This window comes from Lissotriton helveticus, chromosome 1_1 (genome assembly GCF_964261635.1).
Source record: "Lissotriton helveticus chromosome 1_1, aLisHel1.1, whole genome shotgun sequence".
In the NCBI taxonomy this organism is placed as follows: Eukaryota; Metazoa; Chordata; class Amphibia; order Caudata; family Salamandridae; genus Lissotriton; species Lissotriton helveticus.
Window position 1 is genome coordinate 1,368,635,161 of NC_136057.1, and position 14,435 is coordinate 1,368,649,595.

Consider the following 14,435-nt stretch of genomic DNA (forward strand, 5'->3'; position numbering starts at 1 on the left):
CACATCGCATAAACAGCATCCTTTGAGCATCTTCAGCATCCTTCATCCCTTGCATGTCGACTACTTCCACAGAATAGCCTTGCAAAAGCTAAAGGTGCCTGGAACGGACTGAAGAACTCTTCTCTTTTTGAGGTAAGAGTTTCTGAGGACCTTCTCGACCCCGGACTGGTTCCCAACTGAAGTTAGTCACCTAAAGTGAATCTAACTGGCCGCATTACAGCTAGCCTAAACTTCTGGTGGGAAAGTTTCTACGTGTCAAAGTTGTTGAAATGTGACAATGCTGGTTCGCTTTTGAGTGAAATATCCCAATTTACTCTACCTTGCAAATTCTAGATCTTTGGAACTCTCCCTTTTTCATTGAGGCATCTACAAATACATAACAATTCAGTCTATTTTTATAAATTGGTGTTGAATTTCTTTAGTCTCTCGTTGATTTCTCCTTCAATTGTTTTGGTGCTGTTTAAATGCTTTACACTTGTTCCATTGTGTGAGCCTTGCTGCTCAGATCCACAGCTTCCCAGGGTTCAGCTGAACGTTTGACAAACTTAGGGACCTAAAGGGGTTGGTAATTGTATTACACTGTGAGGTGCACATCCACACCATATAATACACCCCATTTCCTCACACAGGGCTACAAGAGTAGGAGGGAGCAGGACAGGAAACTTGGAAACCTTGGAGCGTTAAAGTGTAGTTGAGGGATTTGGGGTGGTGATAGCGGGAGTAAGTGTGCGGGGAATACAGAAAGATGGGTTAATTAGATCCAATAATTTTGAGTATTTACATTAAGCCATATAATATTGAAGTAGTAAGAGAAATCAAAAGAAGCAAATCGATTCAGATAATGTGGCTGCCTCAAAACCAAACGGGGTTCCAATTCTGGAAATCTAAATATGAGCGAAAATGCTAATCAATTTGGAAAAACTCACCAGCAAAAATGGTTGTCACTAACTGGTCTCTGGTCTGGATGCCCTCTTCGCTGTCACCAGGTGGAGCTTCACTGGGTGGGATATCCACAGACGCGGGTAGGGTTTCTTCACCATCCACCTGCATCCCAGAACGCTGTGCTCGGTTATGCAACATGCAGCATGCTAGGATGATTTGGCAAGCAGTTTCTGGGCTGTATTGTAATGCCCCACCTCCACTATGATCCAGGCAACGTAGCCGGCACTTCAAGATCCTAAGGGTCCGCTGCATCACAGAGCAGGTCAATCTGTGCATGTTGTTGAAAGTTTGCTGTGCAGCACTGGAGGGCTGCAGGAATGGTGTTAGAAGCCAAGGACTTAAAGAATATGCACTATCACCTGAAAAATAGACATGGGAAGCATTACTAATTATTGTGCTTTTGAGCGTACAGTCCAGCCATTAGGAAAAAGTAATCTACACCATAGTGCACATCAAATTAGCTCAGTCAGTCTGTAACAATGAAGTAGAAATAGCTCTTCAAAGTCAGTCCTACTTATTGTTTGGGATGAGACAAATGCTAAACCTTTTCGATGGAAGCACTCTGTTGACACAAATAAAGGATGCAAACTAAACAAGCATTTACAATGCAACGGTCTCGCCTTTGCCAAAGTTAGAGCTATTGGCATTGTAAATGACAAAATTTTTATTTATGTGTTGGTTTTGCAAACAGATAAATGGCATTGTCATTTACAATGTCAATAGCTTAATCTCTCGCAAATGCGAGACCTATTGCATTTGCACCCACACACAGAGACTCACACACAGCCAGACTCACACTCACACACACAGAGCCCCCCCACACAGAGCCACACACACACACACAGAGCCACCCACACACACATAGAGCCACCCACACAGTCATTCACATAGAGCAACCCACACACAGAGCCACCCACACATTGAGCCACCTACAAAAAAGCTTCCCAGAGCCCCCCACACACACACACACAGAGCCCCCCCCACACACACAGAGCCTCCCAAACACACACACAGAGCCCCCCCAGTCAACTAGCTCAGTGCGTACTGTAAAATTACGACATGTACATTGAAAAACAGTTGAGAAGACTCTTGTCCTGGCACGCAATGTGCCACCCACAACGCAGCTTATCGCCGATGAAATATTTCCAACCGAGAGCTTTAAAATCCAAAGGCTGGCACGAGGATCGTCTTATGGGGCTATACAATAAAACGAAGAGGTAGTAAATCTGTAGTTGGATCTCCTTTCATTACCCTCCTCCAGGAGCCTGCCATAGCCGCCGAAGAAGCGCTGGATGTTCTGATCCCGAACCTGGTAGCTTAATCTGACAATGTAGACGCGCGGCATCCTGGATTCAAGAAAAGCTTTGAGCTCTATGTATAACCTAGCACGTCCAGGCAGCTTGTCAGCCTCCGCAGCCTGTAAGAAGACGACACAATAGCCTTGCAGCGCGTTTAACTGCGACGTCTGACGTCACACCTAGACTGAAGTAATGTATCACGCAGTGAGCCCTAACTAGAGACGTAAAAATTGGATGGTCTTCGTGATTATGCCGCGTACCCATTCCAATCTACATATTAAAAATGTACCGTGTTTTGTTCGTTTCCACGTAGCTAGTCGCTGAACCCAAAATGTATTAAAGCATCCAAAAGATAATATAGGGCGCCAGCTTTATCGTAGTTTTTCAGAAAAATATTTTGTATCGTCTTCAGAGGTACTGTTACTATAGGCTATTATGCATCTGAAAAATAAAGAATCACAGTTCCTAGTGAAGTCTGAAGATATCTTTTTTTGTTTGTTCTTAATTTCCTTTTGCACAGTGGCGATTTCACTATTGATACGAGGCCGCATTCTAATCAGCTGTTTCCTTGGTGTATCTTTTCCATTTCAATAGCCACTGAACTGGAATTTGGCGCATGCGTATCTACCTTCGCAAATCGCGGTTCGGACGAGACTATGAGTGGGGATTGTTACTAGTTCCTCGTAATATTCAGACCCATGTGTGAACTATTTACGCGTAGGTTAGAATTACGAGTTTAAATGTTTATTTATTTATGCGTTTTCATATTGCGCGAACTTTACCCGAAGGTAACAGAGCTTTAAAATAGAACCAGTTACATTACATAAGGACTACACATGAAACCCTGCGCCAGACGGAAAAAAATACACAATTACAAAAATGTTTCCTGGTGAAAGCCTCAAGATAAAATGCGTGTGCATTTACAAAAAGCAAGAGAGGACCCTCCACACGACCACGTTTCTCCGAGGAGAGGCAGAAATGCCTCGGAGAAGCGCAGTCTCATTTTGGAATTCGGGGGCGTGTTTTCTTTCTCTCCTCTTCCCATTGGTAGGAAGGTAAAATTTCAGCCAATAGGAAGAGGAGAGAAAGAAAAGATAAAGAAAGTTAAAAACACCCCCCCCGAATCCCAAAAAGACGGGGCTTGAACGGAGTGACACCCCTCTCGTCCAATGGCTGGCCTCCGTTTAGGAAGCCAGCCAATGGAGAAGAGGGGCGGGTTCAAGCCCCACTCTCAAAGACATCAGTTTCTCCCAGCGAGACTACGCAAGCGCAGCCTTCACTAGGCAAAACCTAAAAATGAAACAATACGTAAATACTAACCACATAATTAAATACAACTAGAAGAATATACAGAGATGGTACAAAGGATGATCCATAAAAAAGCAAAACAAATGTTGCAATAATATATTCCCAATCTAAAATAATTTCAAAATTGTAAAACAAAGGGCTCTACTTTTTGTATGGAAATATGTTCTGGTACTCTACTCAATTTAAAGGGTACACAGAAAGACTTTAGTTTTCAAGCAAGAAAAAATAAATGTATGTTGAGCTTTGGTCAAAAGAGGAAAGGCAAACTATAAGAACATGCCTGAATTTGCATCTCAAACAAGCATTGGAAATGCAATTAGCCTCACATTTGTTTGACTTAGAGCTATTGGCATTGTAAATGACAATGTCTTTTACCGGTGTGTTATGGAGTTCAGGTGTGCAGTGTGTAGTGGAATTATGTGTGTTTGATTGGATTCGTTAGTTGTGTAATTCCGTGGTGTGGAACTGTGTGGTGTGGAGTGGATTTGTGTAGTGGAATTATGTGGATAGTAATGATGTAGTATTGAGTACTGGAATTATGTGGAGTCGGATTGTGTGTTCTGGAGTATAATTATGTGGAATGGTATTTTGTGTTGTGGAGTGGTATGTAGTGGAGTTTCATTATGTGGTGTGCTATTGAATTTTGTGGCAATGTGGAATTGTGTGGTGTGGATTGAATGTATGTGTTGTGTAGTGTAACTGTGTTGTTGAGTTGTATTTTGTGTGGTTGGTGTCAAATTATGAGGTGTGGATTGGAAATGTGTAGAGTTGAATTGTGAGGCGTGAGATTGTGTGGATAGCTTTGCGTTTTTACATATTACATGATGACAATATGCCAAGAAATGTGATGCTTCTCTATGTATGTCACAGTATCAATAAAACTTTAATTTAAAAAAAAAAAAAAAAGAACAAAAAGGTAGGAGCAAAGGTAAGCTCTGGATTTGGGTGTTAAAAAAATGTAGAGAGTTAAAGCTATTGGCGTTGTAAATGTATCTTATCTATGTATTATGGATTGGAGTGGATGTATGAGGTGTGTAGCGGAATTATGTGGGTGGCATTGTTAGTTGTGGCATTGTGTGAGGTGAAACTGTGGTGTGAAGTGGATTTGTGTAGTGGAATTATGTGCAGTTGTATTATGTGGATAGTAATTACATGTATTTGAGCATTAAAATTATGTGGAGTGGGATTGTGTGTAATGCAGTGTAATTATGTGGACTGGTATTTGTGTTGGTGAGTGTTAAGTAGTGGTGTTGAATTATGTGGTGTGCTGTTTGTGGTATGATGTTGAATTATGTATTGTTAACTGGATATATGTGGTGTGTAGTGGAGTGGAATAATGTGGTTTTGTGTTGAATTATAAATTATGTTGTGTGGAAATATGTGGTGTGTAGTGGAGTGGAATAATGTGGTTTTGTGTTGAATTATAAATTATGTTGTGTGGAATGGAGTTGAGTGGAGTTGAATAATGTGGCATTGAACAGTGTGGTGTTGAGTGAAATTATGGCGAGTAGAATTATGTGGCATGGTATGGAGTGTATTCATGTGGAGTGTTTGTTTTGTGGCACAGAGTGGATTTATGTGTTATTGAGTAGCATGTAATTAGGTGGGGTTGAATTATGTGGTGTTGAGTGGTAATATGTGGATTGTAATTATGTTGTGTGGTGTGGAATTGTGTGGCATTGAATTGCGTGCTGTGGAATTGTGGGACATAGGGTTCAATTATGTGTAGTTGAATGCTTGTTGTTTATTTACAGCAACGGTGAAGGAGCAGCCTTGAATGGACTTGATTGAGTGGGGTGCACTGAACTGAAGCGTTGTTACATAGGTTCAACAATCATCTCTAGGTCCATAAAGATGGGTATTTTTATTATCAACCAGTTCAAACGCATGCGGTGTATTGAACTTTGATAGATAGATAAAAAGCTGAGTTGGCCTTTCTGACATTAAAGACTATGGCTTGTATGTTGCCCTAAGCTACATGTAGCAGAAGCATTAGCACTATGTTAAGGGGACTTTTGAAATCAGTCCTTAAACCCCTGAGCTATATTACAGGATTGAGTAAAGTGGCCAGAGGTTACATACATATCTTTCATATCAGGTGGCTGCCTGGCCCTAAGGCTGCTGCCTATGGTGGTGAGGGCAACCTAGGAGATGAGGGAGTGGGGAGTTGGCAATTGGCCTAGCCTGCTGGCTAACAGGATGAGGTCTGACTGTTTCACACACAATAGTGGGACAAATAAAGAAGCTACTGTTTTTTAGAGCATTATGGGACTCATAGTTCTGCTTTTGAAATTGTTATTCTTGACTCAAAGTGCCTGCACCGAAGTGGCAAAAATTGAGATATTATGTCCCCCACATTAATGTGGCTTTGCTTTAATAGCACATGGGGAGGAAGTTGTCACTGTGGTTTTTAGATCAGTCCTTCCGGTTTAGTGGTGTTCTCTGCGAAGGTTGTCAGATAAGCTAGTAGTGACCTGGTTCTGCCTGCTTTGATACATGTTGAGGAAAGAGGTTTCTTTTTTCCCTTGAGTGGGAGTGACGGGTCCTGTGTTCTGGTAGTTGCTGACCAACTAAACGGAGGCCATTTCTCCGCCAGCTAGTGAGCAGTACATACCATACGATCTTGCTTGTTGTCTGGTATTGTATGCACAAACCTAGCCATAGCTGGCTTGATAGCAGTGGTATGGGGGCTCACGAGAGTGGGGGGCGTAGAATCCCAAACGCCATCCTCTGCTTTCTGAGTCTCCTCTGCCCTGGTGCTACTACTTATAGCATGTGAAAGTCTCAAGCCCCTTTTCCTACAGGCTTGTTTATCACAGGGTGACGTTCCTCTTACATGTACCAGAGCTAGGCAGATGTCCACTGCTCCCCAAACTCTGCCCTCTACTGCACTCCATAACGGTGGCAGAGAAAGCGGTTGAGCTTTTGTTGGCTGTTTAAAAGTAGCTAAATTATCTCAACTCAGTAGGTTCCTGGATCCTGCTCCAACAAAACAAGGTGCTCGACTCTACAGTAGCGCCTACTAGTGCAGGTGTGATCAGGGCACCTGTCAGAAATGACATGACATGCTGCTTGCTTATAAAACAAAACAACCTTTTCCAAGACAATTTTATCGGGCATTTGAGACCCCCTACCTGCCTTTTTAGATATGGCTGTGATCAGGGGCTTTCTGTGCGGCATTGCTTCATGAAAAGGTGACTCAGGGGGTGTAACCTGCAGATTGCAGGTTTCCAATCCCAGAGGACTGTTAACAAGCAGGAAACAATAAAAGTATGAGAGGTATTGGGTTCAACTATTGTAAATACACTAAAAATGATGGACGGGAGGGGGCTACGGGGAGATGAAGTGAACTGGAAGGACGTGCTCCAAAGCAAGCACTTACTAAAGACATGCGCAGCGAGGAGCGCAGAAGCTGAACAAGAGCCAAAGACAAGCAGGAGGAAACAAAAAAAACAAGCGACTAGGGCGAAGCGGTGAGAGCGTAAAGAAAAAGTAGTGCACTGAAACTAACCATATGGCCAAGAGTGAAAAAATCCATGTAGCAGGGGCAGTCTCTTGGGGGGGAAAAAAACCCAAAAGGCGAGACGAATATAAAGTATTTACCAATGAAAGCAAAGGGATCTTGAAAGCCAGAGAAAACAACCAATGGAAAGCGCTGGGTGTGCTTAGCCCATACAGTTGATAACACCATGTCTCGAAGAGACAGCGAATGAGCTGCCTAGGCAACAACTAAAAATCAGATCACCTGAGGAGAGAGAATCTTCAAAAGTCACCTCCCAACCACTTCGGACACAGATTTGGAAAGAGCTCCTCTTTTAAGACAATTCTTCTCTGGAAATGAACCAAAGACATGGACTGAGCATCACGTACATTTCCGACAGGCCATGTCAATCTCTGCCTTCAAAAGGGAACTTAACACACCACTTTCTTAGAGATCTTACATATACTTCAGCCATCACTTCAATCTGGATGTTGGTAAATGTCTCATTCATTGCTAAATGTTTCTCCAACATGCACTGCTGTAGTGCCAATTTCTGCAGATAAGGAAACTGCTCTATTTCCACCTGTAGTCCGTAACACTGCACCATGCTGTAAAGTGTTTGACACCTGTTCTCAAAGTCTTGAGTGTACTATGTCAAGAGCTAAACCAAAAATAAAAATTAACAAAAAATAATTGCCTTTTGCCTTGGCCTTTTGAACCCTAATCGGGAAGAAACAACGGGAGCAAAAGACGAAATGTAGGACTATACTTCAGTGAGACACAGTATGCACTAGATAGGCTTGCAGAACTAAAGTGAAAGAAACTCAACTTCACTGTTCACATTTGGAAAACAACTGTAATTTAATTGGGCTTTCTCTTTATGTTAATTGTCCTAACTCAATCGTGGCAGTGGTTTACATGAGCCGGTAAGTTTAATTTCCCACTCTCTACTGTCTTTTTCCATGTTTCAAGGTCTGTCAACCTACAGTAGGTAAATATTCAGTAAAATACAGAAGATAATAAAGAAGTTGTGATGAAGGCAGGCTGATTGATGATGCTGGCAGAAAAATAGTAGAAGGAGCTTTGAGCGAGATTAGTTTGGGAGAATTCCTATTGCTTGATACTCAGGATATATTGTTTGGATCCAAGGACAAGTCTTCATGTTTATTTTGTACCCTGGAGAAGTAAGTACGCACACCACTGCAGCGCAAGTCCTTTGGCTGCCAGTTTAATCTGTCGCTAAGGCAACATATGAATCCCGATGTATAAGATTTCCTAACTTATATATATATGATTTATTAACATATAACCTATACTGTTGGGGCTACTGCAACACTCTTAGTAAATACAGTGAGCCGTAAGCCCAGCTTGCTTTACAGACAGTAGTTCCAATATAAAAACATTTACAAATGTTTTCATATCGATAACTATTTGTGGTCTTCTATAATGTTTCTAGAATGTGTCTTGATAGTATGTAGATAAATGCAGGAGATTGGTAGCAAGATAAGCAACTATCTGCGATTAAACATAAAACGCTCCCTAAAAATATTATTTGCAACTTGAAAAAACTGATGAAGGTACAAGTATGCTAAATTATAATACAATGCAATTTCTCCAAAGAATAAATAATTCAATAAAACATTTTGATGCATGCAAATATTTTGAAATAATAGTAGCAGTAATAATAACGGCGAATCAGCGTAAAATTACCATACTGTACAAAAATTAGGGTCTCATTTCTTAACGTAAAAAAATGTGCTTGCAAGTCTACGACCTTGTATGGGCACAGACTTATTAAATTTAGGATCTAGGCCTAGAAACCTGCAACAGTGGCATGCTTCCAGTGGTACTCCTAGTAAAATGTGTTAATTCCATTTGAGTATTATATACAGTTGTATATTTGTTCACATTTGAGTATTATATACACGTGTATATTTGTTCATGTGACTACCTGCCGTGTAAGTGCAAATTTGCTTGTTGAAACTGTTTCCTCCAGCAGGAAATATTTTCTTCCATGGAAACACACTTTCCCCTACACCCTCAACTTTCCGTGGGATGGGATGGGGACCCATCCCACTGGGAAGGGAAAAAACAGTACTTTGTTCACCTTATGCCCATGTGAGTCGTGAAAAGGAAATGGATCATAGCAAACTTGGACATGGATCTCTGTTTATCATAATGCAGAGAATATGCTTTCTCGAAGAATGATAAATATACAGATTTCAATCTATCATAGAGCATAAAAGAGGGGGAACAGGTGGAGAAGGTAGCAGATGTCTTAATGTCCTAGGGAAATATTATGGACCAGGGTTGCTGGCTACCGGGCAGTTGTGTGTGCTGTCGTGCTGGGGGCTATTTTCGTTGATGGGGACCTGCGTGTGCAAAACGAAATTAGTTTTGCTTTTTTTATTTCAAATCGCACGCAGGTCCCCATCAACGAAATAAGCCCCCACCACGGAGAAATTAGCCCCTAGCTCTGCAGCACACACAACTGCCCGGTAGCCAGTCCGGCCCTGTTAAGGACTAGAATTTTGAAGAGTACTGGTAAGGATGTGAAATATTTAAAACTACACAAACGCACAGACTAACTCCTAAAAGAAAATAAGCAAGGACAAGTAACTACTCACCCAAGAGCCATCCATCACCAAACACATTTTCTTTTAGCTTTGAACAGATCAAACTTTGTTGAAATATGAATGCATCTTGTGTGGATCCAGGGTACTTCACTACGGCATTGGTGATGATGTTGTCTGCATCACAAATGATTTGTACATTAATGGAGTGAAACATTTTACTGTTTCTGAAAATATGTTCCGACTCACTGGGGGGAGCAATGGCAATGTGGGTGCAGTCCACCACACCGATGACATTGGGAAAGCCTGCCAAATTGTAAAAGTCAGCCTTCAAGTTGCTCATCTCCATCTTTGTATTGGGGAAATAAATGACATTCCCTGCTCTTTTTACCAGTGCACAAAGAACCTGCTTCAGAACACGGCAAAATGTTGGCTGTGAAATGCCTCCTGCTGCTGCTACAGTGCTCTGGTACGACCCAGAGGCTAAGAAATGCAAGGAGCACAATAATTTCACATGGGCTGGCACAGCATGTGTTCTTGAGGTGGCAGGTTCCAGATCAGGCTTCAGCTCCTGCAATAGATCTAGGATTATTTTACTACTCAGGTGATAGCGCTTGACAATGTCCTCCTCAGACATGTTAAAAATTGTTATACGGTTTCGGAAGACCCTTTCACCTCGTCTACGTCTACGTTCAGTTGCCAAATTATACTCCAATTCAGCTAGTCTGCGTCTTCTGATGGCCAGGATAAAAAATGCTGCCATGGTCAGGAAGAAAAGCTGGCTGCAGAAAATAACTATGTCCCCTAAACAGGAACACACAGTTCTTCAAGTGTAGGTGAACATGAGACGAAAAGAATATAATTGACAATTACATGTATTCCTTAGGACATCCTAAATGAGCTCCAATTGCATGGTCCATTTTAGTTTGTACCTTCAAGCTTTTCTTTTTTGAATTATTCTTTAAACGGATCTGCTTTTGCTCAAGTTTATTTCTAAGGTGTCCTGCACAGAATAATATTCATGCGTCTCTGCTCAGCAACCTATTGTGGACTTCATAACATGGGTACCCCCCAAGAAACTGCTGCCAGTTGAAACACTTGAGTGGTACATCGCAGACTTTTTGTGCAATCTTGCATTAACTTTTGCTTACACCAATCAGCCACTTTTGCAACACAGAAATTATTAACTTGACTCTTTGTCACTATGATGGTTCCTTGACTTTCTTCTATGACAGTTGTGACTTCATGACACAGCTTCATGACACTGTTGATCCCAATTACAAAACATGTGTAGCCCTTCTACGACACCGTAACATGCTGTTGGTTTTCTCTGATGAACTGTCGGGAGACCCTTGAAAAATGCTGGCTGGCCCCTTTGTTTGTCTTCAATGTCCTCGCCATGACACTCATTTATCATAAAATGGCGCCTTCTTAGCTTCGTTTTACAAATGGGAAACAGTCATTTATTTTATATTCCCCTGTGACTTAATGCTATTTTCTTGACCCCTTCTTTTAACACAAAATTAACATGCAACACACTTTTCCTCTCTTGCAAGTGCTCTTCGACACAAAACTGCTGCACGTGCTGCTTTCTGAAAATAAGGTGAAGTCACTTGATATTCTCTTATATTAAGTTAACGTCCATTGGCAATTCTGTTAGTACTGGTACCAGTTATCCTTCTTCTTGTACGAAAAGCTGGAGACGATTAGTGCTTGTAAGGTAAGGTAAGGTGCTAATGTGTGACACCATAACATCCTTCTATAGCAAGTAAAATACTTGGGCCCGTTCTTACAATAAATGTGCGTCCTTTGACCCAGTCCTGAAACATTAGCATCCCTTTGTTCCGTTATAACACATTCCCATTGACTAGCACAGTCTTACCGCAAATGTGCACAATATATTAACGTTTGTTCATGCATTTTGGCTGCCTTGTAACGTTTGAACAATCCTTAGTACTCTAATTAGATGTCATATTTTCGAAAGCCAAGTCCGTCTCTTTTAATTACCGTGTTCCAAAGCGCACTCTGACATGCTATCGCTTGCTGGTGTCCTTTGGGTCTCTGTTACGACTATTCGTGTTCCTTTTAGAACCCTTGTGTGAACAGGTCCTTATTTCTTAGCATTCACTCTATCGGCATGTTTACAAGATCAGCGGTTTCCGGTACCCTGCAGTTCCTCGTTTATCTGCCACATTAGATGTCATCTGACATGTACAGTAGACCGTGCCTGAATTTCTATCACGGGACACATTTCATAAGGACACGTTACAAGTTAGTGCACATCCATGTGAAAACTTCGGCGTTTTCTTTAGAACAAGTCGATAGTCGTAGCTCAGCGCAATCTTGGCAGGAAAAGTGCAATGTGATTGTTTAGGAAAACCCTCTGCGTAAACCAATGGATGTTCAGGCCCGGCAGAGTTGGCCAAGAAGGATGACCCGCTGTCTCTTCCGAAGCATAAACAGGCCCTACAATAGGATCACTTGGCGACTATGTTTACAAGTGAATTCTATCGGCCATTTTGTATGAAGAAAATATCCAGTGACGCGGCAAAATCATGCAGCCTGCTATCTCCGAAACAAAACACGAAATAAACTGTGAGCGCAACAGCAAAATAGAATATTGAAAAATGACCATTTTACGCTATGTCGCGCAACCTAATATCAGTAATCCGCGAGGTCGCCATTTTGTAGAGCCGTCATCCTTGTCGATGCTTTTTACGCTACTCGCGTAAGAAAACAAGCAGACCCAGCCCTTACGAACACCCCTTTGTTTGGACTACGTTTAAGGAAGCCACCTCTTGAAGGCGCGTGAACGTCCTGGATGTAGCCCAGCAAAGCGTCGAGAATACAGCAGCTGGGTGGGTTCTAAATCATCCTGTCGACGATCCTGTAGCTGGCACCGCCTCAAATGGGAGGGGCATCCTACGCATTTTGCGTAGGGAGGTTTGTTGAAGGACTAAGATAGGAAAGGTCGCCATTTTGTGTGCTGTCGGAACGGAGGAGGCAGAGGGTGTACGGGGCTCTGCAGAGAAGATTCGCCCTGAAAACTGAACAGCTGGTTGTCAATTAGGAGGAAGATTTCAAAAGATAGTGCCAGAAATACTCTCGCAGCGTCACTCGACTACACCCCCGGCTCCAACAATATGAGGGGAAGCTTCGGAGATCGTGACCGAGGCGGGCGCGACCGCGGAGGGTAAGGGCACAGGGCCGAGTTTTGTTTGCCGCCCCCAAAAGGTAGTTCTCCAGTCGCTTTAGTTCGAAGGCCCCATGTTTTAGTCTTCCCATTTGCCTGGTTGTATGAGGGCAGACGAATGTCGAAAAAAAAAAATACTTGAGCGATTTATGACTGTTCTTTGCCAGTTTTTACTCTAATGGAAGTTAACGCGAAAATAACGGTATAGTCCTTGTTTTCTTGTTGCAGCTTGATCTGATTGTGGCCCACTAATGTTAATTCTTTAGGATGAGATCCTGGCTGTCGCCATCTTAACCATTGGAGCGCACCTAGAACCAACTAAACTAGTTGGTGGAGTTGCGGATTATCCCTGTAGTTGACTAATTTAAAGTGAATCTGTGGTGCAGGGAAGTGACGTTAATGCAAGTTATGTTAGAGTGAGTCGAACGACATGTGCACAATGTCCATTAATATTACATTACTTTTTGTTCGTTTTCCTAGACCTCGCTTCGGCTCAAATCGTGGAGGTCCACCACCACCAAAAAAGTTTGGCAATCCCGGAGAGCGATTGCGCAAGAAGAAGTGGGACCTAAGCGAGCTGCCAAAATTTGAGAAGAACTTCTATGTGGAGCACCCCGACGTGGCCCGCATGATGCCTGTGAGTTTTGCTCTACCTTAGACGACTCGGCGAGGATAGCGTGCAGCCTTTTAAATGCTAACGTGATCAACGCAATGTTTACTTTGTCTTGACAGTATGAAGTTGACGAATTGCGTCGAAAAAAGGAGATAACGATTAGAGGAAAGGAGTGTCCTAAACCAGTCTACAGCTTTCATCACAATAACTTTCCGCGTAAGTGTTGCTCGTGATTTAAAAGCTGCTGGTGTAGAGTGTGAAACTTCAACAATAAGTGTGGTGATTGCGTTGAGATAAGCTAAGAAGTGCGTTTGTGTGCGCTCTCTGAGTGACTAGTTTTAGACTAAGACGGGTGATGAAAGCAGAAGCACATTCAAAACATGTTGGGGCATATTATCTAGGGATTTATCTCCGCTTTTTTGGCTTTAAAAGCCAAGAAAGCGGAGATAGGGAGATAATTTTATCAGCAACAGGATGCTCACATGCAAATTCGCATGTTAGCACCCTTTTTCTCTACGCTTCCCCTTGCATCTCTAATGAGATGCAAAGGGGGGCATCCAGTGAAAAATAATAGGAGAAATGTTGTTAAGCATTTCTCCTATTATCAAGGATTTCGCTAACCCTGTTAGTGATAAAAAAAAGCAGCGCTAACCGCGGTTAGCACTGCTTTTTTTTACACCTGGTATTTTCCTGACTTAGCCATGATATCCTATGGAAGGTGGATATCGTGGCTAAGTTTGTGAGCCCCTATCATCAAGCTAACTCCAAAGTTCGAGAGATTATCGTTGGTTTTCCAGCGATAATCTCTCATTTGGCAGTTAGCGCGAGGATTTGTATCACTTATGAGATAAACCTTACTAATAAGTTATCTCAGCGATAATTTCCGGCGATACTTAGCGTTAAATTCGTTGCTAAGCATCGTTGGCGATGAATATCGCTAATCGTTGGTAATATGCCCCTAAATCCGTTTTATCGGCCGTATGTACCTCAGTCTCTAAATATGAACAATCAAGCAACGCATCAACGT

At 42.2% G+C, this 14,435-nt stretch overlaps 1 protein-coding gene across 2 annotated transcripts in view; it reads left to right on the top strand.

The window, feature by feature from the left end:
- Nucleotides 1-12,530: 12,530 nt before the first annotated feature.
- DDX17 (DEAD-box helicase 17) overlaps nucleotides 12,531-14,435 on the top strand; it is a 46,087-nt gene continuing 44,182 nt past the window's right edge. Inside the window, exons 1-3 of one of the 2 annotated variants that reach the window (XM_078683650.1) lie at nucleotides 12,531-12,795; nucleotides 13,276-13,432; nucleotides 13,528-13,624. In XM_078683650.1, the coding sequence (XP_078539776.1) occupies nucleotides 12,746-12,795; nucleotides 13,276-13,432; nucleotides 13,528-13,624 (304 nt within the window). In that variant the 5' untranslated portion in view covers nucleotides 12,531-12,745. The remainder of the gene's footprint in view (nucleotides 12,796-13,275; nucleotides 13,433-13,527; nucleotides 13,625-14,435) is intronic. The other variant, XM_078683658.1, reaches the window with a different exon arrangement.